At 43.5% G+C, this 27,860-nt stretch overlaps 1 protein-coding gene across 1 annotated transcript; it reads left to right on the top strand.

The window, feature by feature from the left end:
* The first annotated feature begins 17,853 nt into the window (after window positions 1–17,853).
* On the top strand, window positions 17,854–27,860 carry LOC132972130 (uncharacterized). Its single transcript, XM_061035013.1, has 3 exons — window positions 17,854–19,069; window positions 23,775–23,828; window positions 26,474–27,860. Exons 1-3 carry the CDS (start codon window positions 18,682–18,684, stop codon window positions 26,704–26,706), a joined length of 675 nt encoding a protein of 224 aa, XP_060890996.1. The 5' UTR covers window positions 17,854–18,681; the 3' UTR covers window positions 26,707–27,860.

A 27,860-nucleotide genomic window follows, 5' to 3' on the forward strand; every position in this document is an offset into this window, starting at 1 on the left:
GGGAAGCCGCTCTTTATATACCTTCGACCGATCGTTGCATTGACAGATTTGCATGATATGAAGTGATCCAAGGACAATATTGATACTGCAATCAACTCTTTAACACGCACGATGCCACAGCCCTGAGTAAAGGTTACACAGTTCCTTGAAGAAACATCTGCAGAGAATTCTTCAGCGTGAAGAGCTACAGCAGGTCACATGTTCAAACAAAAACAAAGATTGGAAACACGACGGCGTCCTCACATGGATTACTTACACACAACAATCCGGCTCGAGGACGGCGACATACTGTAGGGCGCCATGTTCGATCGGGTGCTGATTTTGACCTGTGTCTGAAAATGTGTGTAGGACAAGTCTTTTTATAAAAGTCTTTTTTTTCATGCAGGATAGATAGGACAGAGGATAGAGTCAGAAGTCAGAGAGAGAGAGAGTGGGGAATGACATGCGGGAAAGGAGCCACATCTGGATTTGAACCCAGGACGCCCGCTTGGAGGACAACGGCCTCCATACACTGTGCCACCAGCACCCCAAAAATCGTTTTAATTTGACTACATCTGTTGTCTATAAATGTTTTTATAAAAAAGTTGTGCAGGACATTTGAGTCATTTACGGACCTTGCTCCTTCAGTTCAGATACTCACAGATTGTTTCAGATCGTTTATTTCCCGATCAGACACAGAGCAAAGAGGATGTGGGTGCAAGATAAGATCGGTAGGAGGCAAAACTACAGGGAATATCATACATTTGGAAAAGAGCGCCGGTGACGTCAACAGCGCCTTTCTTTGAGAAGTTTTGTAAATTGTCTTACTTTTCTAAAAGTTGAAAGATTTTCAACAAGAGCTAACCAATCAATCTTTATTTTATTTCCATTTCACAACAAGTGTTATCTCGAGGCGCTTTACAAAGAGCAGGTAAAAATACTTTACTCTTTGTAATGTTTCAAAGTCCCAAAGTTAATCCATCATGAGGGAGAGAGAGGAGCTCAAGGTGCCAGATCCCCGAGTAGTCTACGCCTATAGCAGCATAACTACTGTAGGAGCTGGTCTATAACTGATCCAGCCTGAGCTATGACCTTTTTTTTTTTTTTTTTTTTTTAAGTTTTATTTTTGGGCTTTTTGTGCCTTTAATTGTAGAGACAGGACAGTGGATAGAGTCAGAATTCAGAGAGAGAGAGAGAGAGTGGGGAATGACATGCGGGAAAGGAGCCACAGGCTGGATTTGAACCTGAGCCACCCGCTTGGAAGATGACAACCTCCATACATGGAGCGCACGCACTAACCACTGAGCCACCAGTGCCCGAGCTATGACCTTTTTAAAAAAAATAAAGTTTAAAGTCTGTTCTTAAAAGTACAGAGTAGGGATGTAACGACTCACTCAACTCACCATATGATTCTCTCACGGTTTATTTTACAAAATGAGACTGAAGACTAATGATGAGTGAAACAGATTCCTTTAGGGTCTCTAACCCGTTTCTCAGCGTGGTTTGACCTTTTAATGTTTGTTTCCTCTCATCCAGGGGAGGTGATTGGAGCTTCTCGTTGTGGTGTTGATTAAAAGCTGCATCATGTTGGTTGTGTTATTTGTGTAGTTCTCTGTCTACACAGTTTTTATCTCGTCTGTTATCTTCTCACCTCTTTCATTTAGGTTTAGAAGACGGTGGTGCGTCCTCAATTTCTAAATCTCACTCTGCAGCTGCCAACTGCCTCTGTTCTACAGCTGCTCACCATATTATTGCTTTTCTCAGAGTACCGATGTGAATCTTGCCACCTTTTAATCGATTTATCACATGGAAGACAGAGGAGAGGGGCCTGAGAACTGAAAAGTGGAAATGTTGCATGATTAGGTTTTTTTATAACTGCAGGACAGAGTCAAAGACAAATTTCCCTTTGAGGACAATAAAGTTTATCTTCTCTTATCTCTTGGCACTCATCAGCAAGTCCAAACATATCACACGCCTCCCCACAAGCTCAACAGGTAATTAAGAGACTTAACGAAAGGAACCAGCAGAGCAGGCGAGGACGTCCTGACGATGTCAGCAGCAGCAGTGATGGAAATCTGAGTATTTGCCAGAAGCACTAACATGACATTAAGCACCAAGCAAAGAGTGAGAGCAGCTGCTGATGAGACGAGATGGACATGGAGGAACCTCGAGTGTAAACATTAGCAAAAGAGCAACAAGTGTGTAAACATCAGTGATGTAACGATGTCATGTGACGCAGCTTTAGACAGAACGAGAGCCGGCAAGATGCTGGAACGGTTCAGAACAAGAACGTGACAAACATGTCATACTGGGATTTAATAATTCATCCTGATATGTTGCACCCAGATGGGAATTGGGAAGCAATATGTCAGAAACCTGGGTGTGACCTTTGATAGCAATCTGACTGTTGAGAAACATTCAAACCAAGTTGTCCAGTCGTGCTGTTTCCACCTCAGGAATACAGGAGAAGTGTTGATGCTTGTTGTAATCCATATAGCGCCCTCTGCTGGTGACAGCCAGAAAGAGAACTGCTAGTGTGATACAAATGACTGCTGAATAAATCTAGAAATATATGCACATATCTGCGATAAAATTTGCAGATACCGATAGTCACTGGAGATGCTGATATCGGCCGATTATTATCATCTGGCTGATGAATCGGTCGGGCTCTTTGGCACCAGGATTTTGCATCATGTAAGTAACTCGTCAGTCACATCATCTCTAGGAATCAGTCAGTTGGATTCGGTCTAACTGACTACACTACACATGAGGTGTGAATGAACATAATCAGCTGATTAGACGGAGACAGTGAGGGAGCTTTGGATAAATATGGAACAGGCTTCCTGCTCAGCTTCAATCCGGTTGAAGTTGTGATGGTCAGTAATGGCCGTGTGATGTCGGCAGTGTTGATGTTGTTTTGAGTCTTCTTTTAAAAGCGTGGCCATGAAGGGAAGCCGTTAAAACTCTCACGTACAACGCCCAGTCGTCTTCATATTGAACATGCATGATAGCAGAACCTGCCCTCACACCTGCTTAGATGCACCAACATGTTTTTATTAGTCACAATTTTTTGATTTAAGGACTTTTAGTAGTGTGTGTCTTCTTTCTCCCTCTGCTGTTTCTGCCCTGCGCCTTCTTCATGTGCACACAGTATTACCCTCACCTTTCAACAGTACCTACCTGTAGCCACATGCTAACCTTCACCTGTAGTCATAGCACCATCTGCTGGCACAGAAAACCTAAATGTCTCAAAATACAAAGATACAAATATTAAAACACCAAACGAACATTCAGAGGCCTTCAACTTGCTTTGCTCTGGGATTTTGATCGGGGAATTTTAGGACTGACTGGTGAATAAAGGATTGTTTCAGTCTGACCTTCTCAAAACGTGGGACCCTGTATCTCCGGTTTGATGTTAGTAGTTCATAATCTGTGTTCAGAGAATGCAGCAGATGTTTAACTGTTGTCTGTATGTATGATCATGTCCCCTTCCTGAGGTCCTTCACAACTGTCTCTACTTTAAAAGTAAAACTCAAAACCTTTACAGAGCATCAAAACACTGAGACGACGATCTGAAAGCAAAACAAGAAGAAGTGGTAAAAATATAAAACATTTTAACTCTGGACTTTGATTTATCTCTAAACCAATCATGAAGCTCCTTCTTGGCCGAGCAGCTCAGAGGAGAAAAAGCCTCCAGAAGAGATTATTTATCTGCTGTCAGGCGACAGGACAGAACAAACGGCGGCCGTGTGTGTGTGTACTCTGAACGTCCAGCTGAGGCGGCACGGCTCACAGAAAAAAAAGGTTAATAAGGACATCTCATCTGTACAGGACAGAGACGGCGCAGACACTCTGCCAACGAGGGCGCCGGGAACAGGTCTCCGCGCCACATGCAGCGCAGGAATATTTTAGAATATTAATTGCACACTTAATATGCTGTTGTCGTTTGGCTTTTATTAGTATTCCATCAACTCAATGAGGCGTGAAAGGGCCAGATGCTGCGTCCTCATCCAGCGCCGCACATACTGTCAGTCTGCTCGTCACTTCCTGTGTCATGTTTTTATTAATTGGACCAGTGAGTTTAAAAAATGGATTAATAACACTCGGTCTGATCTTCATTATCACTAAGGGGGCTGCATCCTGTGGAGAGTATTTAGACCTCTCACTGCTGTTGACATGTTTGTAATGTGACTACAGGTGAGAATGGAAAAAATTTATTTAGCAGACGTCAAATCCAAAGCGACGACCATCAGAGAGGAAGTACAACACAAGGAAGGATCTGGAGAGGAGGAAACAAAGTCAGGAAGTGCAAACGAACAGCTTTAAGTCTGATCAGACACACAGGTGCTCACAGGAAGTGACCAGAGATTATTTTTTTCCGCCTGTCTTGTAAACTAAGCACGCTTCATAATTACGTAAAGCCATGCATGTGTTGTAATATGAAGTTATGTAGAAGAGGTAACCGTGCTGAGGCCCGGTTAGTCCTGGAGCAGTGTGAGTGCAGGCCAGCAGGGGGAATGAGGAGGGGGAGGGGCAATCATGTTTCAGCACGGTAGAAGACAACTTTGCCTGGTGTGGGTGCACCCTTGGAAAGGTTCGATCAGACGCCTTTCATTGTCAGAGTGTAGTGGGCGGGGGGGGGGGGGGGGGGGGGAGTTCAGTTAAGGAGGAGCTGTGTTTGTGGCTGTTTTGTAAGCGAGAGTTTTAAATTTGATGGGAGCAGTAACTGGGAGCCAGAGGAGGGAGATGAATACTGCACATAAGGTGTTATTGCTCCATAAAAAAAAGGATAATTGTGTTGCTTTATGGGTAATTTTGATCCGCTACCTTGTGTGTAGGGGCCTGTTTGTGCTTGTTTAACGACTGTTTCCAAAAGCAATTTCCAGAAGTTGACGCTCTGATTGTCTCCGGCATTAATTTACAACATTTTTTTCATCCCTTCTGCACCCTGACACTTTGAGATTTATCTCAATGCAGGTGACTTTTATGGCCGTGCTGGAGGTGAGAGTCGGTGGAGCACAAGAGTGGAGGACCTCAATAAAAGTATAACTCTCTTTTACTACACTCTGGTGGATGAGAGCCAGGAGGAGGCAGAAGTTGCAGCAAGAACCATCCAGAATTAGGGTTCAATTCATATCCCTTTATTCATCTGTTAAAAAAAAGGAAGGTTGTGCTGCCTTATTTTTTGTTGTTGAACACTTACAACATGTTTATTGTTGCCATGGAAACACCGGATGCAGGGAGAATCACTCCCATGATTCCGTGCCAGCCTCTACACATCATCTATTTGTTGTTGTTTTGATTGAGAGCCCCCTGGTGGCGGAATTTACATACTGTGTGCGTTTCCTGCAATAATGCCAAGTTTATTTTGTATTTTACCTAAAAAAAGCCAGAAAAGTCGTTTTTTTAATTGACCATACAAATAACTTCACAAGCTAAAGCAAAACTCATCACCTGTCATGGACAATTTTCTGCATTTTTTAAAGTCTTTTAAGCAGTCGCATCATCACTTTTATCAGCTCCTCTTTAGATACAGCACAGCCCCTTCTGTTAGTGTGACCAAACCCAGCTTTAAAGCTGTATGCCTTTTTATATGACTCCATGTTTTTGTGTTTTCACTCAGCTCATCTTGCGCTTCTGATCGCCTCTTCATGACTTCTGGCCTAAGTGACCTTGGCTTTCTGTCACCAAACTGTAAACTTTCCTTTTAAATCAATCCATCATTATTTGTATAGCACCATTTCATAACAAGTGTTACCTCGAGACGCTTTACTAAAGAGCATATGTGATAATATGCAGGAAGGATTTCTCCTTTGTGTTCCTCTCGTTCCTGTTGTCCACACTTCCTCCCCGCTGAGGTGGAGGTCGGAGCAGGTCGTGTTTGAATGAGGACGCCGGTGGTTGTGGGGACGACACAGTCAGATGGTGGAGGCTGGGCGTCAGGGACGACGGGTGGTTTTCTTTGAGTTCACTAAGGGGTTAAGGTTTTAAATCTGTGAGAATTTTCTTTCTTTTTAACATCATGGCAGATTAAACATCTTTGTGGTTTAAGTTGCACAAATCAAAACTATCTGAGGGTCTCTCACCTTGGGCTCTGGAAAAATGTTTTTTTTATATTATTGTAGTACCACACATTTAAGACTAAATTATTTCTTCTCAATCAATCGGTCACTGCACCAAGTTACTGGTATTGCCTAATTTTTAATGGCGTAAGATTGGATCTGTGATGGTGTTGTTTGGAGCGGCTGTACCCCCCCCCCCCCCCCCCCCCCGTGGGATTGGAGAGAGAGGGGGGGAATTGAAACGACAACCTTTTGGATGAGCAGACATTTAAGGTCTTGTCAAAGTGAGATAGCGCTGCCCGCTCTGCCAAAAACCTGATGGCTGACTCCATCACTCTCGATGCCCTCCCTCGTTCTCAGAGGAGACTCCGCCTCTGAAACAAAAGATGTGGAGAGCAGATAGCAGCAGAGGTGGATGTTCATACACACACTCACTCTTGTTTTTTAGGGTATAAACCCAGAACTCAGCACTCTGGTCTCAGGTATGTCTTGGTCCTGGTTAGTGTGGTCTTGACTACAACAGTACATGTGGATATATCAGAACTATTCAGACAACCTAGAGGAACTAAATACTGTTGCATCAGAATATTTCACAAAAAGCATTTAATGTCATCACTCAGCGGACTGAGATAAAAACCTCTCCATCGAGTCATCTGCTCATTTTGATAATTTTCTCTGCATAACCACACAAACACTGACGCACACATTCAGACACACACTGCACAAAATACTTCATCTCAAGATCATAATTGTTGTTGGGTGGATAGCTTCCGTTCATAGCGCCGTCTCAATCACAGTTTGCAATTTTTATTTTGTACGCCTTGCTTTGTGAGGTCAGTGACATTTCCATGCCGACTGCAGCCCGTTTCCATCAGTGTCGCTGTAATGAAATAAACCGGCGTGATTGCTGCGAGTAAATCCACATTACTGAGCGTAATTATTTAGCGTCCTGACATCCTGCTCCGTCTGCACTCTCTGTTTTTCGGCCCCTTCCGCCCGTTATCCTGCATCAGCCCTGCAGAAATGAGACGGTAAATGGCAGGAGACAAATCGGTGCCACAGAGGAGCTCGGCGTCGACCTGGAGGGAACCCGGTCTGAACGAAAACGCAGCGAGGAAAACAGACAGGTGAGATGTTCACCCACAAATAATCTGAAGTACTTTTAGATTAAACTGCTGCAATCACCATGGTTACAAAACAGAAACGACAAGATTTATTTTTATTTTAGCGTTAGGACAGAGAGACAGAGAGACATGCAGGAAGGGAGACACAGGTCAGATTTGAACCCAGGCAGCCTGCTCCAGAGAACATCTCAATCCTCTGTACATGGGGCGCGCACATTAACCGCTAGGCCACCAGCACCAGCGTATCTATTTCAGAAAGACAAAGTGACCTCTTTGTGTTTGCACGTTGTTTCCTTTAGTCCCACATGATCTTGTAGTTCTCCTGTGGTGCAGCAGGGACAAAACGCTGCGCACACAGATCCTGTTGAAACCACCGGTTACTGTGCAACTTTCAGAGCAGATGTTGAGACCAAAACAAAATGCTCTCTTTGGACACACCTCCTTCATCCTTCAGCTCCCCCCTCCCCCTCAGTTTGGAAAATGTTGATTTTAAGTTTTACTCTTGCAACGACTCTTTGTCATTAAGCCACTAAAAACGTTTTTTTTTAGATCAAGTCTTTACTCCACTATTTACTTACTCAATGTTTATTAGATTTTTGATGGATTAAAATTCAAAATGTTGCATTTTGAGCCTTTAAACTTGCAGTACTTTGAGTATCCAGCAGGGGGGCGTCTCCACTGGTCGAATAAACTAAGTCAACCAGTACAGAAGAGACTTGGGAAATGAGGTTTTATTAATTTCAACAGTCCAAGACGGGGATAATTCTGGTTGAAGATGCAGGAGTTAACGGGGCGCTGGTGGCGCAGTGGTTGGTGTGCGTGCCCCCGTGTCTGAAGGCTGTAGTCTTCCGAATCCAGCCTGTGGCTCCTTTCCCGCATGTCGTTCCCCACTCTCTCTCTCTCCCTGATTTCTGACTCTATCCACTGTCCTATCTCTCCATTAAAGGCACAAAAAGCCCAAAAATAAATATATAAAAAAGAAAAAGAAAATGCAGGAGTTAACAAGTCTACACCTGTCAGACCTTTGGTTTAGTGTACTTTGATGGTTCAGTATGAGTGATGTCTTTGTGATGACACCAGGAGAATCTCCCTCTGCAACAGGGCCGCCCTGTCTGTGCAAGCCCCGGCTCCTCCTGCTCGACATTTGTGATAATTAAATTTTCAGAGCAGATTTTTGTCTCTCTGACACGTCGAGGGGAAAGCTCCCCCCCCCCCCCACCCCCCCCCCCACCCCACCCCCACCCCCACCCCCACCCGGAGGACGTCTGAGGAGGGAAAACAGCAGAAACAAATGTGTTTCATCAGAGGAACGACAGGCTGGGAAAAGCTTTTCAAAACAATTCCATTTGCCAAAAGGTTTTCCATTATCACATCAGAGAGGGAGGACAGTGTGAGGGGAGAGAAGATCACTAAATAAATCTCCTCTTGTGTGAAGCCATGAAGGTGTTCAGCAAAACATGACGTTAGAAAGGATGATGTAATGTTTAATAAAAATCACAGTCAGAGTTTTTTACCTGTTCCATGAATGTGCAAAGAGCTCATCAAACTGATTAAAAACATTTTGCTCATTAATTTGAATCTTAGATGATTGGATCGCTGATGAGGGGAAACCCCCCCTCCGACTTGTTTTTGGACTCAGCAGCAGAAACGGCGTCCACTGTTTAATGACTCATGGCGACTGACAACCCGGAGTGACTTTGCTGCACGGGCCGAGCGAGGTACCCTTGGAGTCCAGTGGACTGCAGGAGAGAGAGCGCGAGGGGAATGCATTAATGCCGTATCGATCCCGGTGACATTTCTATCAGCTGAGACGGACAGAAAGGTCGCAGTCACCCACTCTGACAGTCACACCGACTCAGAGAGAAACCTCAGCGTCTAAAACTCTCCATGACCCCATGAGCAGAATGTATTCCTGAAGCTACTTCAGGAACATACAACGCCTCAAAATAACCCATTTCTGTTTCAAACGCACGCCTTAATCACTCCTATTCCTCCTCCCTCCCCCTCTGTGTTCCTTTACTTCTGTCTTTGTCTAAATAGAGGAACCACGGGGGTCCATACAGACGGCTACAAAGAGACAGTTCCCCCTACCAGAGTCTCGACCCTTCTGGTTTCCTCAGGTTGTACCTACAACGGATGACACAAGTCCATCGTCCTTCTTCCATTCACCTCCCGACCCTTACCTCCATCCTTCGACCCTTACCTCCATCCCTTGACCCTCATCCCTTCATCCCTCGACCCTTACCTCCATCCCTCGACCCTTAAATTCAAACCTCAACCCTTACCTCCATCCCTCGACCCTTACCTCCATCCCTTGACCCTCATCCCTTCATCCCTCGACCCTTACCTCCATCCCTCGACCCTTACCTCCATCCCTTGACCCTTACCTTCAAACCTTGACCCTTACCTCCATCCCTCAACCCTTACCTCCATCCCTTGACCCTCATCCCTTCATCCCTCGACCCTTACCTTCAAACCTCGACCCTTACCTCCCTTGACCCTTACCTTCATCCCTCGACCCTTACCTCCATCCCTCGACCCTTACCTCCATCCCTTGACCCTCATCCCTTCATCCCTCGACCCTTACCGTCATCCCTCGACCCTTACCTCCATCCCTCGACCCTTACCTTCAAACCTCGACCCTTACCTTCAAACCTCGACCCTTACCTTCAAACCTTGAACCTTACCTCCATCCCTCGACCCTTACCTCCATCCCTCGACCCTTACCTCCATCCCTCGACCCTTACCTTCAAACCTCAACCCTTACCTCCATCCCTCGACCCTTACCTCCATCCCTTGACCCTCATCCCTTCATCCTTCGACCCTTACCATCATCCCTCGACCCTTACCTCCATCCCTCGACCCTTACCTTCATCCCTCGACCCTTACCTTCAAACCTCCATCCCTCTACCCTTACGTTCATCCCTCGACCCTTACCTCCATCCCTCCGCCCTAAACTCCACCCCTTCATTCCCTTTATCCCTCCACCCTCAAACTTCCGATCATCAAAACTTTGCTCATCATTTTGATCTCCACCATGCACATTACAATAAACTTTTCTAAACCAATAGTTTTTCGGGTGTTGTCTTTGTTAGTGAATGTAGTTTTGGTGTCAAACCATCAATGGGGTCAGGAAAAGCTGGGTAACACACATTACAATATCTGATACAATGCAGTACAGTACAATGATCTAGTGCTCAAGTACAGAACTCAGAATCTAGTCCAACTCGAGCCCTGATTTTCAGGTTCTTTGCAGGCTGAAGGTTTGCCTGGTCTTTATATGAAGTGGATTGAAGAGCTGCACCTGGTTCTCATTAGCATCTAATCAGTCTGGCTTAAGGCGGGCTTTACCGAAGTCCCCCTGGGATTAATAAAGTATTTCTGATTCTGATTTAAGGTAGACTGAGGTTGAGGTAACAAGCTCACTCTGCTGCACATCGTCATGCAAAGCAAAGCCTGCAGACCTGTTCACTGATGGATCCTGTTTGGAAATGTGGTGGGATTTCTCAACCTGTTGGTCTGATATCAAAATCAAAAGCAGGGCATTTTTTCAGCTTCCTATTGTCAAGCTGTAGAGACATAAAGTCATGTCTGCTCCTGAGCTTAGACAAACTTTGATCACTTGTGCGCCGGAGGAAAACACAACGTGTCGGTGCTACAGATAGGGTTTGGATCATTAGGCGTGCGGAGGGGGCCTCCCTGTGCCAGATGTGCTGTGCCTCTGGTTCAGCTGGGGGAAGGACACATCCCGACATTATCTCGCACTCTGACAGATTCTCTTCAGCGCTCGTTGCTGAAACTAATTAGCTCTGCCGTCCTGAAAAACCCTCTGGGAAGTTTTTTTCTGGGGGAAAGGGTGAATCCCCATTCAACAAAACGCCTGAGTGAAGACGACACATGTCCCTACACCCGCTGAAACAGACTGATGATCTTTACTTGATTAACATCCTGCCTCTGATTTATGACATCATTTCATAATTGCAGTTTCATAATCACCTCAATGAATTGCAAACTAAAATACAAACTATCAGATAATGGAATTAACCATTACTTTTGTGTCCTCCTTAGGTCTATGTTTTCAAAACAGCTCAGAAACAACATACGTTAGCAGATGATCACCTCCTGCTTGACAATAATTTGACTGGAGTTGATGGTTCTGATCATTTCCATGAATGGAGATTCTTCTTTTAAAGTTTGGTCAGAAAGATCCTCTGTAGAAGCAGATTAATATAACACCCATTAACCTCTATAGTGAGTACTGTAATTATGACAGCAGGGGGTCAGCAGCGAAGAGGTTAGTGTGCACGCCTCATGTAGAGGTTTAAAGGAAGACTTTGTGACATGTTCCACATAAATTAATCATAAAGTCTCTCCTGTGTAAATGTGTCTCTGAGTCATGACTGTCTACAATGAGGGAGAAGCTCGAGTCCCGCTGGCTGTGTTGTTGTCAGAGCCGTGTTTACATGGACGGGACGGCCGGCTCCTCCCCTTGTGTATAAAAGCTGTTTTAGTCAAGAACTAGAGAGAAGAAGAAGAACATACTCACTGATTATTTGGATGTTAATAAGAGTTTTTAGATCACGCTCATTCTGTGTCAGTTTACATGAAATGTGAAGCTACGAGCTAACTAAAGAGCGCTAACATTAGCATGCTAACACAACAATGTGAAGCTACGAGCTAACTAAAGAGCGCTAACATTAGCATTGCTAACACAACAATGTGAAGCTACGAGCTAACTAAAGAGCGCTAACATTAGCATGCTAACACAACAATGTGAAGCTACAAGCTAACTAAAGAGCGCTAACATTAGCATGCTAACACAACAATGCAGGACACATAGATTGCAAATCCTAACACCTTTGTGTGAAGGGGGTTTGGAGGTGTGTCTCTGGATGAGAGCAGAGGCTTCAGTATGGAGAAGGCGTGGCCTAACAGCAGTTTTGGTTTCATGCTGGAGCTCAAGGGCGACATCTACTGGATCAAAAAGTCGCACATTTTTCCTTAGAGTCCTCGAGAGCAGGTGACCAGGGTTCAAATCTGACTTGTTGCTCCTTTCCTGCATCTCTGTACTCCTAGTTTCTGACACTATCCACTGTCCTGTCTCAAGACATAAATAAAGACATATAAAAGCCTGGGGTGGCCAATCACATTTCAAGGGGGCCCATACTACCCCTGACCACTCTGGACATGCCCCTGATCTGATGCTAACCAGCTAGCCTGGGACTTCTGCTAACTGCTCTAAGAGAAACCTCGTATAGAATGAACTCCATGTGATCTGCAGAGTCCCTCTGCACCTTTAAGAAAAAGCTAAAGACCCAGCTCTTTCATGAATACCTACTAACTTAATGATGATGGTCTCCATATTATTGATGATGATGATGGTAATGACGATGGTTTTTGTTTGATAACGACGACTTATAAGATGGTTTCTATACTGATTAGAGCTCTCAAGAACTGCCCTCAATGTTGTGCTTTGCCTCTGGTCACTTCCTGTCAGCACCTGTGTGTCCAATCAGACTCAAAGCTGATCGTTTGCTCTTACTGACATTGTTCCCTTTTTTCTAGATCCTTGCTTGTGTTGTTCTTACTCTCTGATGTACGTCGCTTTGGAGAAAAGAGTCTGATAAGTGAATTGTAGAATACCAAAAGATTACTGAAGAAAAGATCAAGATGTGCTGAGGGAGGTCACACCAAATACTGATTTTAACCTGTGGAAGCTCCTTTGTTCTGAAAAGTGTGTATTTTTTTTATGTTGTATAAATATTTGCTGTTATTAAACGACTCACATAGAAAACAGAGGTAGTGAATGTTTTATAACGGTCTTGTAAAAACAGTCTCAGTTACTGCCGTCCTGCCGCCTCCTCTCCTCTCATGCCGCTTGCAGCTGGCGGGAGGTCGAAAGGTGTTCGCAGAGATACAAACGTTCAAAGGTGAACAGGGAGGTGATCTTTGCAGAATGTCAGCCGCCTCCTTTAGCATTGAGTAGAGACCACCTGGCTGAAAGTAGACGCAGCCGACTTCAGCAGGACAGAGAGACGAGATCCGCTTAAAAAAAACGGAAACCCCTGGAATGACTTTGAGAAAAGGAAAAAGGCAACGTGACCTGAAATAGAAACATAATCCTCTAAACTGTTTTCATTCACTTCCTAAAATCACTATCAGCTTCCTTTTTGTGCATTTTAATTATTAGGATCCAAACACAAACAGTGAGTTTGTAATCTTCTTGTTAACAAATGACCAATCACAGTTTAGGATTTTCGGGGTGGCCAATCAGATTTCAATGGGGCCCCATGCAGACCCTCTGGACACGCCCCTGCTAATCACACCAAAGTGATTTGAGTGGAAAGGTTCAGACGATGTATTTCCTGTTTTGTGTTTCCTGCTAGTTGACAAGCAGACAGACATCAGGACTCTGACAGACGACCGATGCTGAAACACATTAATATTCAAATGTCATCCCGGGTGTTTTTATTTGATAGAATCGTTCCGGTGTGCTCGTGCTGCATCTTGCAGGTCAAATTACGGAGCAGCCGAGACGACGGCGCCCGAATGCCCCTTTGACCTGCAGTTTTGAAGAGGATGCCGTGGATTTGACAGCTCAAAAATACATCAAACCAATTTCATTTCATTTGTGGAAAATCAATATTCCAGGAGTCCTATTAACCTGCAGAATATGTGGAGAGGAGGAGCAGGTGGAGGTTGACCTGTCGCTGTCAGGATTACACACACACATCCTCCACAAACACACCAGGCTGCACGGCTGGTCAAATAAAAACTGGCAAAATGAAAAAAAAACAAGTTTCAGATATTTAAAGTGAGAGTTACTCAGAAGAAGGCTGGTCAGCTTGTTCTCACTAACTGCATACTGCTAAGTGTTTGATAAATACTTTCTCCTCCATCCAATCACGTGGAGTTTATCTCCTGCCAATATCGTTTTTTGGTACACGCCTTTTAGAACGATGCACGGCCACATTTTTCAGCCTTCAGGTGTAGCCACAAGCGACTTCAAACCGATACTTCATTGTCCATGTGCTGTGTTGTTTAAAGGTGTAATATGTAGACTTTTTTTACACAAAAAAAATCTAAATAAATTAAAAATGGACTAAGCCTGTTATATGAAGTACTAACATTACCTCAAATATTTCCAACAGTTCTCAAAGCCAGAGAAATCCTTCACTTTATAGTCGTAACACACCGTGCTGTTGTATGACCAAAATTATGTAAAATGCCAGAAATCCCTCCCCGCAACGCCATCGTGATACAGCGTCAAGAAGACTGTTTTGCTTGTTCGATATGAACCAGGTTCTGAGCTGGACAGCTGAAGATATCTGTTTATTAATGACTCGTCAGATTAACACCTATGGGAGCCTGGATGTCATTGGTGAGGATTTTGTTTTTTGCTCTCCATACTGAATATTCTTCCTGCATACACCAAAGCCTTCTGGCACGCTATTGGTCGACACTACTCAGACTACGAACGGAAACCAGAACAAAAACAATGATGTCGGGTTCATTGTGAAGTATTACGTTAAATCTTTTTGGTGTTTTGGTGCAAAAAGGAATATAGAAATACGACAGCTGTAGCGTAATCCCTCTTCTTCTCTGAGCAGCCTCAGGCCGCCTGCACGTCCTCTCTCTTTCTTTTAACACAGGTCATTCAAATTAATGAGTGCAGGTCTCCATAGTCCACCACAAGCAAATGAATCCAAACGAATCCCACAAAGCTGCTGTTTTTAAAGATGATCTACTCCTGGTTTTATCTGCGTCTGTAAATTCAAACATCAAGATGCATAAAACAACTGATGCTCTGCGATCTGAGACGCTCATTTCATGGGAAATGTCACCGAAAAGGACAAAGGCTTGAGGATGAGGATCATGGAGAGAGAATCCACTTCCTGAGACTGAGCTCACCTAAGGGGTGCTGAGGATCAGGATGTGACATGAAGAGGGTGTGTGTGTGTGTGTGTGTGTGTGTGTGTGTGTGTGTGTGTGTGTGTGTGTGTGTGTGTGTGTGTGTGTGTGTGTGTGTGACCTTGATGGTCTTTAGGGAGAGAAAATGAGTTTTTATCTGCGCCGGCTGTGAGGATGAGGAAGAGGAGGATGAGGAGGAGACGAGTGACACAAGAGAGAGAGCTTAATTCAGTCTGCAGGATGGAGGGATGAGCGTTTGTCTGGACCCGGCTCTGGTATCTGATTTAAGTACATGACTCCACTACGAGAGATAAGCCGGAGCAGCGGAGGCGGAGCTTCTGTGTTATTCAGCGGGGCTCGATCACAGACATGATGATTAAGACGGGAACAGAGAGGACGCTCTGCTCCAGTTTCCCCTGATGCACACCCCCCCCCCCCTTCTTCCTCCCTCATGTTCCTCTTTACCCGACAAGTGTGAGGTAGAAAGAAACTGATTATTATAATCCATGCAGCTATTTTCTTGTCTCATTTACGTAGTTTCACTGTTGATTTATAAATTACTTTTCACAAATGAATGAAGTTACAGAATCTGAATTTGATTCACTTTCTTCCCTGAGACGTTTCGTACACTTCTTGTGTTCAGGTCTTTGCTCTCTGGTGTTGTTCTTTGACATATTTCTTGACACCTCTGGTTTCAGTGAAGGATTGCATTAACGGGATAATCTACCAAAGCCTCATCATGGATTACCCATGTGCAGCTTTGTTTGATACATAATGCTTTATCATGTTGTATTCTTTTAATTCCTGCATGAGTAATAAGACGGACACAGGCGTCTCTTTCTCTCCTGTAAATATAAAACCTGCAGATTGCTTTTTATCTCTGCTGAGCACACAAAGCCTCAGGGAAGAATTCAGAAGCTTTTTCAGAGGATTTGTAAACTCAAATACCTCCGACAGGAAGTCGTGGTGTTAGTGAACGCTCTGATAAATAAGCCAATCAAAAACGACAATTTCTATGTTTAAATGACGACTGAGCAGAGCTGGACACACAAACCATAGTAAGCATTATAATGTCATCCTGAAGTTGGTACATTGACTAAGTTAACTATAGCCTATAGCTAATTATTTTTATAGCTGTATGCTACTTTTGCATGTTAGCAGTTAGCAATTAGCATTAAAGTAAATACAAACTTCAGTAAATACTTGGTTAAGCACCTAGCTAGCTAGCTAATTTTATGAGGATATGTTAAAAAGGAACTACATTTCCCAATTAAAATGACTTGAATGGCTGTCCCACTTTGCCAAAAGTGTATTGGTAAAGTGGGACAGGGACAAAATTGCCCAAAAGAAAAAAAGTAAAAATAAAATAAATAATATTTTGTTTTATTTTGATTATATTCCATACAATATATATCAACATGAAAAACTATCCATTGTTTTTTTTTACTTTTAAGACCTTAACATCATCCATCTCAAAATGCTCTCATTGCGCTTTCCATCGCTGGTTCACTGCTAGCTTGTTGAATATGGTGTGCCACGCCCCAGGAAGTGATGTCATACCCACAGAAACTTTTCAGTCACATACTTCATTATCGCTCCGACGCCGCTGATGGACAGAAATAAAAACTCCCCTTCCGTTGTGACAGCTGAAGCTCTGAAGGCCACGTGGGCGTCTGCGGTGACTCACTGGATGCCATGATTGATTTAAGGGTCACTACGTCTAATACATTTCCTCCGAGCTGATCTTTGAGTGGCTGATGTGATCTTAATTGAGTCTAGTTCATCTTCCCAGGAGAAGAGAAGAGAGAAACACAGAAAGGTGCAGGGATCATTATTGATGTAACTGACAGCACAGGGATGGAAACACAACAAGTGTGTTCAGGTAGTTTTCCAGTAGTTAACTGTCTGTTTTACAAATGAAACAAGACTTCATATTTAATAACTATATTTTTTTGTTAGCAAAGAACAACCTTTCCAAAAGCAGCATTACATCTTTTTTTCAGCCTTTTTAAATCTTGAACACACAAAATGAAAGAATAAAGAACCAGATTGTAAGTTCTTTGTTTCTTGTTCTCTGCTAAGTGCTGTTCTTTTATCTACAATTCTACAATTCTACAATTCACTTAACTTAGTGCTGACAGGAAGTGACCAGAGGCAAAGCACAACATTGAGGGCAGTTCTTGAGAGCTCTAATCAGTATAGAAACCATCTTATAAGTCGTCATTATCAAACAAAAACCATCGTCATTACCATCATCATCATCAATAATATGGAGACCATCATCATTAAGTTAGTATCAGTTGTTATTTTTAAAATACAGGCAAATCTGCCGTCCACCATTATTTTTACATCCTTGTTTGTTTCTTCTTGCTTCAGGAGACCCTCCGCCCCCCCTCCCATCTGACACGGATAATCTCCTGCTGTGAGGTGCATGTGTGAACAACCAGATCTCTAGATATTGTCAGGAGTGCACATGTGGAAACATTTTAGGACATGGCTATTTGCTTTGCCTTGTCAGAGGTGGAACTTATGTAAAAAAAAAAAAAATAATAATAATCTTGTGGTTTTCTTTTTGAATTTCAATGTGGCACATTTTCTTCATTCATCGCATTTTAAATTGTGATTTTTGGCATCTGGACACACAGCTGATTAAAATAGAGGGACACAGGTTAAACAAGGATCATGTGTTATGGACAATGCATGCTCTTTAAAACAAACAAACCACAGACATCCACTCAAACTCATTCCCTTTGGTTCTGAGTGTACTCTGTGTTGCACCACATAATCATTACAAAACGGTTTGTTTGTGTCAATTTTATTAGAGTTATCTAAAAGCACCAATTGAGTTTATACTTAAATTAGGTATTGAAAGGAAGGGTTTGGTTAATCACAGAGAATCGTGTCACTCTGCTCAGGTTCGTCATTCTCTTTCATTCCTGAGCACAAACATCCTCCAGTGAGGTCTGAAGCAGCAGCCATGCTCGACATGAACTCACCTGAGGCTTTTAGAGTCTGAGGAGCGAGGGCGATGAAGAGACTCCCGTTGTCCCCTGCTCCCCCCTTTCAGCGGCCACACATTCCTCCTCCGGACATCTGCGAGGAGAGAGGAGGAGAGAGCGTCGTGTGCCGTGCTGCAGGTATACTGGACGGTCTGGGACTCGGGTTTGTGATAATGAGCATCAGTGCATTTGACAGCCGCGCGTCTGCAGAGTCACAGATTCTTGGCTCCACAATGCAACATTTACGCGTTTTTTAAGGTCGGGAGGAGGATGCAGACACTTTTTCTGACATGTGTCTTTGTTAGGATGACATTGTGAGCTGTTGTTCTCCGTCACTTTATGTCACTTTTCTGTGTACCAGTGTATCATCATCCGTGCGTAAAAGCGCTGATGGCTTTCTGCGTCCGGTGAATCAAAGCTGGCTTGTACTGTATGTACAGATGAGCCTCTGTCAGACGGAGAATTCAGCATCTTGGGAAAGCTATTGGATCATAATCTGTTACTTTTAAAGGGTTTGGAGAGCTCTGCGGTTCTGCGTCTGGTGCGGATATTTTTGCGCAGTTGTGACCCTTCTTCGTGCTGTGTGGTGATTACACAGTTCAAAATATGTTTTCATGCAACACGAGCGCCATAAAGGACTGGAGCTATTTTCTGTCACAGCTTTTGCCTCTGATGAATAAAACAACGGGCTTAGTCAGCATGGACAAAGCGGAGGACGTGACGACCACCATGGTGACCGCGCTGCAGCCGGACAGCTCCATGAGCGCGAGCAACCCGCCCCTCGACTCCAACCACACCTCGGGGATGGAGCACGTCTTCCAGTACTCTTATTCCGAGAGTGACCTGCTGTTCACGGACTACCGGACACCCGCACGAGACTCCATCCCGCTGCCCAAAGCGGTTCTCTACCTGGTCATGGCGGCGCTCGTGGTGGTGGCGGTGGCGTACGCGATTGTTGGACACCTGGTCAAAGATGTGGTTAATGAGTTTGTCGGTATGTGACCTCTTAATATTTGTGTTTGTGTGTATGTGTGGGGGTTGGAAGTTTTTTTTTTTTTTTGGGGGGGGGGGGGGGGGGGGTTCTGCAATCTAACACCTCTTACTTCAATACTCGAGTGAGATTTAAATTTGCAAAAAATATAGAAGAATGTACCTGAAACTTGGTACTGATTTTGGATTTGGACCCTGGAAGTGATTCAAGGATTTGGCCAGACTTTTTTTTTCTTTTACTGGGATGGCCGGAGCTCAACTGGGGGAACTGATGCAAGGGTGACATGAAATATTTTTTTCCAAACCCACAAATGAACCCTTTCTGTAACCATGAATCATAGAATAGAATAGAATAGAATAGAATTACTTTATTGATCCCAAACTGGGAAATTGTGGCGTTACAGCAGCAGGTTGTCCAAACACACAATATGAGCAAAAAACACAATATTAGCAAATCTAAACACAATATAATATTAACTACAAAGTAAATAAGAACTAAAAATATCAAAACTAAGAATGTGAATATATACAACCAGGATTTAACTAAGCATTACTAGTCTTAAATAGGAAGATTAAATATGAAAGATTGAATGTAAATGTACAAAAACAGAGTCGTAAATGGACAGTATTGATATAAGTTAAAGTGCATGAGTGTAGACATGTTATAAGCAGAAACTATACAATATAACGGCGAGTAGACAAATGAAGTGAACATGAGTGCAGGGATAATTTGTAAATCTAACATGTGCAGAACAGATGACAGTATGGAGAGACAGATATTATCATGATGACAGTTCTCTGCTCACATGAGGTGAGCTGTTGTACAGAGTTATGGCCTTCAGTAAGAAAGATTTCTTGTATCTGTCCTTGTGACAGCGGAGTTGGATCAGTCTGTTGGAGAAGCTGCTCCGCTGTTTGTCCAGTAGGGTGTGCAGAGGGTGCTCAGGGTTATCCGTAATGGATAACAGTTTGTTCAGAGTCCTCCTCTCTGTCACCACTACAAAAGAGTCCAGCTTGCAGCCTATCACAGAGCAGGCCTTCTTAATGAGTTTGTCCAGTCTGTTAGTGTCACCAGCTCCAATGCTGCTCCCCCAGCAGACCACAGCAGAGAACAGTGCACTGGCCACAACAGACTGATAGAAGATCTCCAACATCTTGCTGCACACGTTGAAGCATCTCAGCTTCCTCAGAAAGTAGAGTCGGCTCATCCCCTTCTTGTACACAGCCTGAGTGTTGGCCTTCCAGTTCAGTTTGTTGTCTATGTTGACACCGAGGTACTTGTACTCCTCCACCACAGACACATCCTCTCCCAGGATGCACAGCGGTGGTGGCTCTGTCCTCTTCCTTCTGAAGTCGATCACCATCTCCCTGGTCTTATCCATGTTCAGAATCAAGTGATTTCTTCCTGTCCACTCCACAAAGTTATCCACCAGCTCTCTGTACTCCCCCTCTCGCCCATCACTTATACACCCCACCACCGCAGAGTCATCAGAAAACTTCTGCAAGTGGCATGACCTGGAGTTGTACTGAAAGTCAGAGGTATCATAGGAATCATATACTTACATTTAATTATTATAGGCTACATCATATTCCTGTGTATAGTTCTTTTTTTACTTGAAAAGGTTAGAAGAAGAAGATAGGCCTGCACACTTTCGCAAAGTCACAAAAACTTTATGAGTCACGTTTCTACCAGAGGTCTTCTTCAGGAGATACATTTGAAAAAACTGGGGCCAGAACCATCAACAGGCTGATAGGCACAATGAAAGCAGACTCGTCCTTTTTCTAACTTTAAAGAAGTCATGATAAATAAATCATAAAGTCTCTCCTGTGTAAATGTGTCTCTGAGTCATGACTGTCTACAATGAGGGAGAAGCTCGAGTCCCGCTGGCTGTGTTGTTGTCAGAGCCGTGTTTACATGGACGGGACGGCCGGCTCCTCCCCTTGTGTATAAAAGCTGTTTTAGTCAAGAACTAGAGAGAAGAAGAACATACTCACTGATTATTTGGATGTTAGTAAGAGTTTTTAGATCACGCTCATTCTGTGTCAGTTTACATGAAATGTGAAGCTACGAGCTAACTGAAGAGTGCTAACATTAGCATGCTAACACAACAATGTGAAGCTACGAGTTAACTAAAGAGCGCTAACATTAGCATGCTAACACAACAATGTGAAGCTACGAGTTAACTAAAGAGCGCTAACATTAGCATGCTAACACAACAATGTGAAGCTACGAGTTAACTAAAGAGCGCTAACATTAGCATGCTAACACAACAATGTGAAGCTACGAGTTAACTAAAGAGCGCTAACATTAGCATGCTAACACAACAATGTGAAGCTACGAGCTAACTACAGAGCGCTAACATTAGCATGCTAACACAACAATGCAGGTGATCGCAACTCGAGCAAAGGAAGATTTTGTCCACCGTTTGCATTAATCGTTGCTTAATTATGGTGCGTTCATAACTCCTCCGTGTGAACACGAGTGTAGAGGGGTCGGAGGTGTGTCTCTGGAGGAGAGCGGTGACTTCAGTATGGAGGAGGCGTGGCCTAACAGCAGTTTGTTTTGGTTTCATGCTGGTGCTCAAGGGCGACATCTACTGGATCAAAAAGTTGCACATTCTTCTCTTAAGTAGTTACTCAACAGACTGGCAACTTACTAAAATACTCACCTGGTGCGACTCAAGATTTGGCTTATTAGATTTTAAGGGGGGACCAAGCCGCCCGTGGCCCCCCTCTGAACACGCCCCCTTCAGTCTCTATTTCAAAAACTGCTCCATTTAAAGACTTAAAAACAATGAGGGCCTTAAAGTGACAACAACGACTGCAAACATCTTCATTCATTGATGTAAGAGGTGATTTGGGGACTAACAGAAAAAGACGAGTTTTTTAATTATTTAACTTGTACAGCGACAATTGTTTTGGGTAGACTGCAACCAGTTTACCGTGGAGATGATTTCCCCCTGCTCCCTTAAGGTTCCCAAGTGATTTCTGCAAATGAACAGCAGCTCTGCTTTCATATAAACCAATGACCTTGTGAGGGGGGGGCGTCCTGACAAACTACACAATCAGCAAGTGTCCGTATGAGAAACGGAGAGGAGCAGGAGGTCTGCGGCTGTTTCTCTATTTTTGAAGAGTTATACATAATGAATGAAGGAACGAAACAAAATGAGTCTATTCTGAGGACACGTGTCGTCTCAAAGTGCTGACTGGACTCGATGTTCGGCTCATTGCGTCAGAGGATTCAAAGCAGAACAGAAGATTTGACTCGGCTGTTAAATCAGGGGGGGCGGATCAGGACAGGGGCTCGTTAAGTCTGGATCCACAGAGAGCCCTTCAATCTGGATATTCTTTTTTATTTATAATGCTTTAGGAATCGTTATCGTAATTTAATTGTAATGCACTCTGAACCAAATAGTGCCCCCAAAATCACAAAACATCTGGACAGAAACAAAGAGAATATGTCCCCCTTAAGAAAAGATCATCCTGGGATTCATCTTGAAAGGAGAACCAGAATAAAAATTATGGAGGCACTGCACCACAATTTAGACACTTTTTTAATTGGTGCATTACAGTAAATGTGTTTTTTGATTCATAGGAGAATTTTTGAACGATCAACTCATCAGTTTAAATCCAATCAGCATCAAATACAGTCAAAAGTCGTCTCTTGACACTAGTTATGTCGTACTCGAAATCAGTCACTTCTTGAAGGTCTCGTCTCTACAATCCTATAAATTAATTTAGCAGATGGTTTTATGACGTACATCAGAGAGTAAGAACAACACAAGCAAGGATCTAGAAAAGAGGAAACAAAGTCAGGAAGTGCAAACGAACAGCTTTGAGTCTGATTGGACACATAGGTGCTGACAGGAAGTGACCAGAGGCAAAGCACAACATCGACAGCTGTTCTTGAGAGTTCTTATCAGCATCAAAATAATAATAATAATAATACTCTGCAGATTAAAGGAGTTTGGTAGCTTGTTCCACCACCGGGGGGCGACAGAGGAGAAGAGTCTAGTCAGCGTCTTAGGACCCTGTTGTGAAGGTTGGATCAGAGGGAGTGTAGACCTGGATGAGAGAGTTCAGGAATCGAAAGCTTTTTACTCGGTCTTGTCTCGGTCTCAGACTGGGCGGACTCAGGATTTTAAATCAAGACCACCACTGACAGGCTATTTTTCCACGTCATCACTGTGATTAGAAGGAAAACGCCTTCTACTCATTTGTATTTTGATTTTTATCCCCCGTTTTACCTTCTAAGTGAGTGACACGCCCGCTGCACACAAGATGATGATTTTTCATAGATATTGATGGTCTTGGTCTTGACTCGGACTTGGTCTCACCCTGCCTTGGTCTTGGTCTTGACTCGGTCTGGATCCCTAAATGTCTTGGTCTTTACTACAACACTACATGACACTTAAAGTAAAGAGCAGGTCTAGACTTCACTCTTTGTAGTGTCCTAGTATTAATCCATCATGTGCGAGTACCTGCCTATAGATTCATGGAAATAAGGCCTAAGGGAATGTTTATAATGTGAATCTTGCATAAGCCTGGAGGAAGGCTTCTGTATCTCAGCTTTCTGCCCTTTCAATCAAATTGTCACATCTGTCCACTCGTGTTTCAAGGACTTCTGTTCCTGCCTTTTTGCTTTGTCTTTTTTCACAAGTAACAGAAAGAGTCACTAACATGTCTGTTCTCTTCCTCTCTGCATGAAGGTGGAGGCAAGCCCATTGTTGCTCAAGGTGACGGCGGAGGAAACAGTGAACCAGGTAAAAAAAAAGAAGAAGACTCAAAGCTCACCGTCTGCAGCAGCTAGCTCTGCCACAGAGACATGGTGACCTCCTTTCTGTTGAGCTCTTGTGTTTGTCATTGGGCACCTCACGAGACCCCCTCTCACCTTGTCACAAAACCTCACACATACACATCAACACCAACACACAGGCGACACAGTGTTGGCTCTCCTGAGCATTCAGCAGAGGTGTAAATGTGGAGGACATTTGTTTTTAAGCCGTTTTTCATTCTCACCAGAGGAAGGTTGTAAAGACGCTGTCAAGACTGATCCAGGGCGATAGGCTTCATGCTCCTGACATGAAGAAAAGCCTGTTGTTAACATGTTAGTATCCACATTTAAAGAAAGAACTACAAAGTCTAGTCCTAGTCCTAGTCTGGGCGTTAAACCCCCCAATGATGAGAAAAGTCCATCCTCTCCGTCTTCTGCCTGCTCCACTTTTCAGAAAATGTGTGCTCAAACAGGCCGTTTGGAGATGTTCCCTTCATGACATCACAAAGGGCAGTAGACCCTCCCCCAGGTGGGTGACACTCCCACAGCTAGGTGTTTGTTCTGCCTCTGAGTCTGCCTTCTCACCGTAAACAATAGGACATGGAGAGAGAAAGACCGAGTACACCCAAGCCCTTCCAGAGAGGGGGCGTGGTCAGACACAGCTCATTTACATATTTAAAGATACAGACACAGAAACAGCCTGTTCTGAGCAGGGCTGAAATAGAGGGGTTTATAGACATGATCAAATACAGGATCAGAGTGGATTTAGAACAAGAAACTTCACACACATGTTTTGAGGAGCTCTGAGACTTATTTAAACTGAAGAAGAGGAGGAGGATATGTGACCTTTTAGAAATAGATCAACTAAGAAGGACGGCCTCTTTTGCTTATAGCAGTCTGTTTAGTAACTACTTTTTGCTCCCAGTGGAGTCGCCCCCTGCTGGCATGCGAACCAGGCTGTAATCTTTGTTCTTGTTGTAAAAATAGGCATGTTAATGTTAATATTGGACATAGCAGGGATTCCTTGGCTTTTGCAGCCAGCCTCAAGTGGACACTCAAGGAACTGCAGTTTGACACTTTTTCAGTGGCTTCATTTTCCAACACCAAAGGTTTCTGCTTGATTGCAACCAACAATAAGTCTTTCGTCCTGCCCTCTTGTCCTGAGACTTGACAAGTGCCCTGTAGCTGGTGTTAATTAAATTAGGTTATTATTATTATGGTTTTCATTACATATAATGAGGGCGAGGAACAACAGTATCAAAAATGTTTTGACACATTCTCATAACTAGGCTATACTCTGCAACTTCTTGTTATCTTCTTTTGTAATGAACTGCTCTGCATTAGCCCCCGCCCCCCCAAAATATCAGGTCACATTCCTGCAGACATTAACAGTACGGTGTGTTCACTTTATATATTTCACCTCCCAGTGAAGTTGGTTAAATCAATCTGGTTTATCTGTTGACTGCATTCTCTCTGATAATCTGACTGTGCGAGAGGAATCCCGCTCTGCTTTCTGTCTCTTCTTCACACTCTCGACTGCCGTGCATAATCTCAGCTTCTCATCTGACAGAACAATGATTGATGTGTCCCAGTTCAGAAAGGCTTCACCACACATGAGGGGGCTGCTGTGCCGCACACATCTCCCCCACAGAAACAATTTTATGGTGCTTTGCCTCTAATGGAATTACCGCGCCTGAACCCATCATAACTTTTACCTGTCAGGTGAAGTTTGCAGCATTGTTATGGACTCGTTCTAAATACTCTGCTCGCTTGTTTTTGCACCATGAACATGAATATTCCAGCATGCAAGTGGGTGTTCTTTATATTCACTACATGCCTCTGTGGTTGTAGTTACAGAGCTGTACTGGGCCCCTTTAAGTTCAGACATGTAATAATTGTAAACTTAATGCAAGACGTAAACATAGCTGCCATGATGACAACAATTAGATTTATTTCTCACTTATATGGTGCTTAAAGGTCACATATTACACTCCAAATTTAACAAGTAACAAGTCTTAGAGCTCCTCAAAACATGTGTGTGAAGTTTCTTGTTCTAAATCCACTCTGATGCTGTATTTGATCATGTTTATAAACCCCTCTATTTCAGCCCTGCTCAGAACAGGCTGTTTCTGTGTCTGTATCTTTAAATATGTAAATGAGCTGTGTCTGACCACGCCCCCTCTCTGAAAGGGCTGGAGTGGGTTTCTCGCTCCATGTCCTATTGTTTACGGTGAGAAGGCAGACTCAGAGGCAGAACAAACACCTAGCTGTGGGAGTGTCACCCACCTGGGACTTACAGATTTTAATACTTGCCACTTACTTTTCCTGCCTGGTAAAGTTCATGCAGGGAAGTTTTAAACCTAAAATTAAAATTTAAGCAAAGAATATAGTTCATTTATATCGTCTGATATGCTTTTAATATCCTGGGTCTGCATTTTTTTGGATCAGCATGGTGAAGAGAAGGTATCTTTCATGCTTCATTGTGTCCAAACAAAACCAGAGCCGGAGCTTGTGCAAATGTGCAATTGTGCAAACATCTGGTTACTATCTGTCTTTATCTAAACAACGCTAACCTTCTTATGCACCGACTTCTGGAGTAACACCACATTTATCTCTCTCTCTCTCTCTCTTCAGACTGGATGTTAAACTCCCGTCGGGTTCCAAGCCGCAACAAAACCGAAATAAACTGCATCACCAACAACATGAACGAGATGACCGAGTTGAGCGAGCGACCTCGGCTGATGGAAATGAGCTACATATCCCTGAACCACACTAACTACCTGAGCGCCAACAGGACGCAGGATGTGGTGGTCACCATCGATGAGACGCTGCTGCAGCGACCTCCAGACACTCACTCTGGGACCTAACTGTGAGCGGCCGACCTTTTATTGGAGAAATAAAGCAGAAGATTTACTCGTATTTCTTATTCCAGTGGATTCACAAATGTGAAGGCTCATCCACTCTTTACTACCTGCAGGTGGGCTGTGATACCTGTGAGGGACTTTGAGTTCCCTTCTCGTAACATTGGATGCATCCAGTTCTGAGGTTTGCATCTGATTGGAATTCCAAATCTAAGGAGATGTAAAGAGTTGCCGCCCTCAGCTGTTATTGAACAAGCAGACTGAAAAGTTTGGGGTCATTGTTGGGGATTTTTTTGTCCTTATCGTATTGCTCTTTTTCAGATTTTGAAAAACTCTTAAATCAAATAACCACCAACGTATGGAATCACTCTGAACATACAAAACACACTCTGAGCAGTGCTCGTTGTAATATTGCTGTTAGAAAACACTTCAACGTCACAGAAAATGAACCATGTTGTTGTTTTTTTTTACTTAAATACTAAATACTGTGAGACACACCTTTTTTATATTACTGTAAAAAGTAGATTTAGGGGGGCTGCAGATGCTAACACCTTCAACTTTTATGTATCATAATGCCTTTATCGGGGAGCAAAAGGTTCATCACCTGACGACAAGATCAAAATATTTAGTTGTGTCATAAAAAAAGTGCTGAATCACCTTTAAGAGCCGTGGTCACGTCTGATATCAAAAAAGAACAATCTGAATATTTAAACGAATCAAAGCCACTGTGGTAAAAACAGAAAAGAGAAAAACCTTGTATCGTCTTTTCATGCATTGCTTGTTCCTCTTTTAAATGTTGGTGAAGCCTTTGTTTACCTTTATTACCTCGCTGTTTAAGGGCTACGTACTGTTTATGAGTCTGTGACACCTCTCAGAGCTTCAGCTGAAGTCCCTGTTGTGATCGTTACACTGAACACACAGCTGTTAACATCTGTCCTACCTGACATTAGTGCTGCATGATCTGAACACACTTTGCACATATTTGGGGCACATGTTAGAGAAAGTAGGCACTAGATTTGACATGAATGGGTTCCAGTTTAAAAACATTTATGGTGTTTCACTCAGAGACGATTTTCCAGACATGAAGCAAAAAAGGACGCCTGCATGTCATCACTCACTGTGTTCATTTCAAGTTGTTCAATAAATACACGAGAGATAAA

Source organism: Labrus mixtus, chromosome 3 (assembly GCF_963584025.1).
Source record: "Labrus mixtus chromosome 3, fLabMix1.1, whole genome shotgun sequence".
NCBI lineage: Eukaryota > Metazoa > Chordata > Actinopteri > Labriformes > Labridae > Labrus > Labrus mixtus.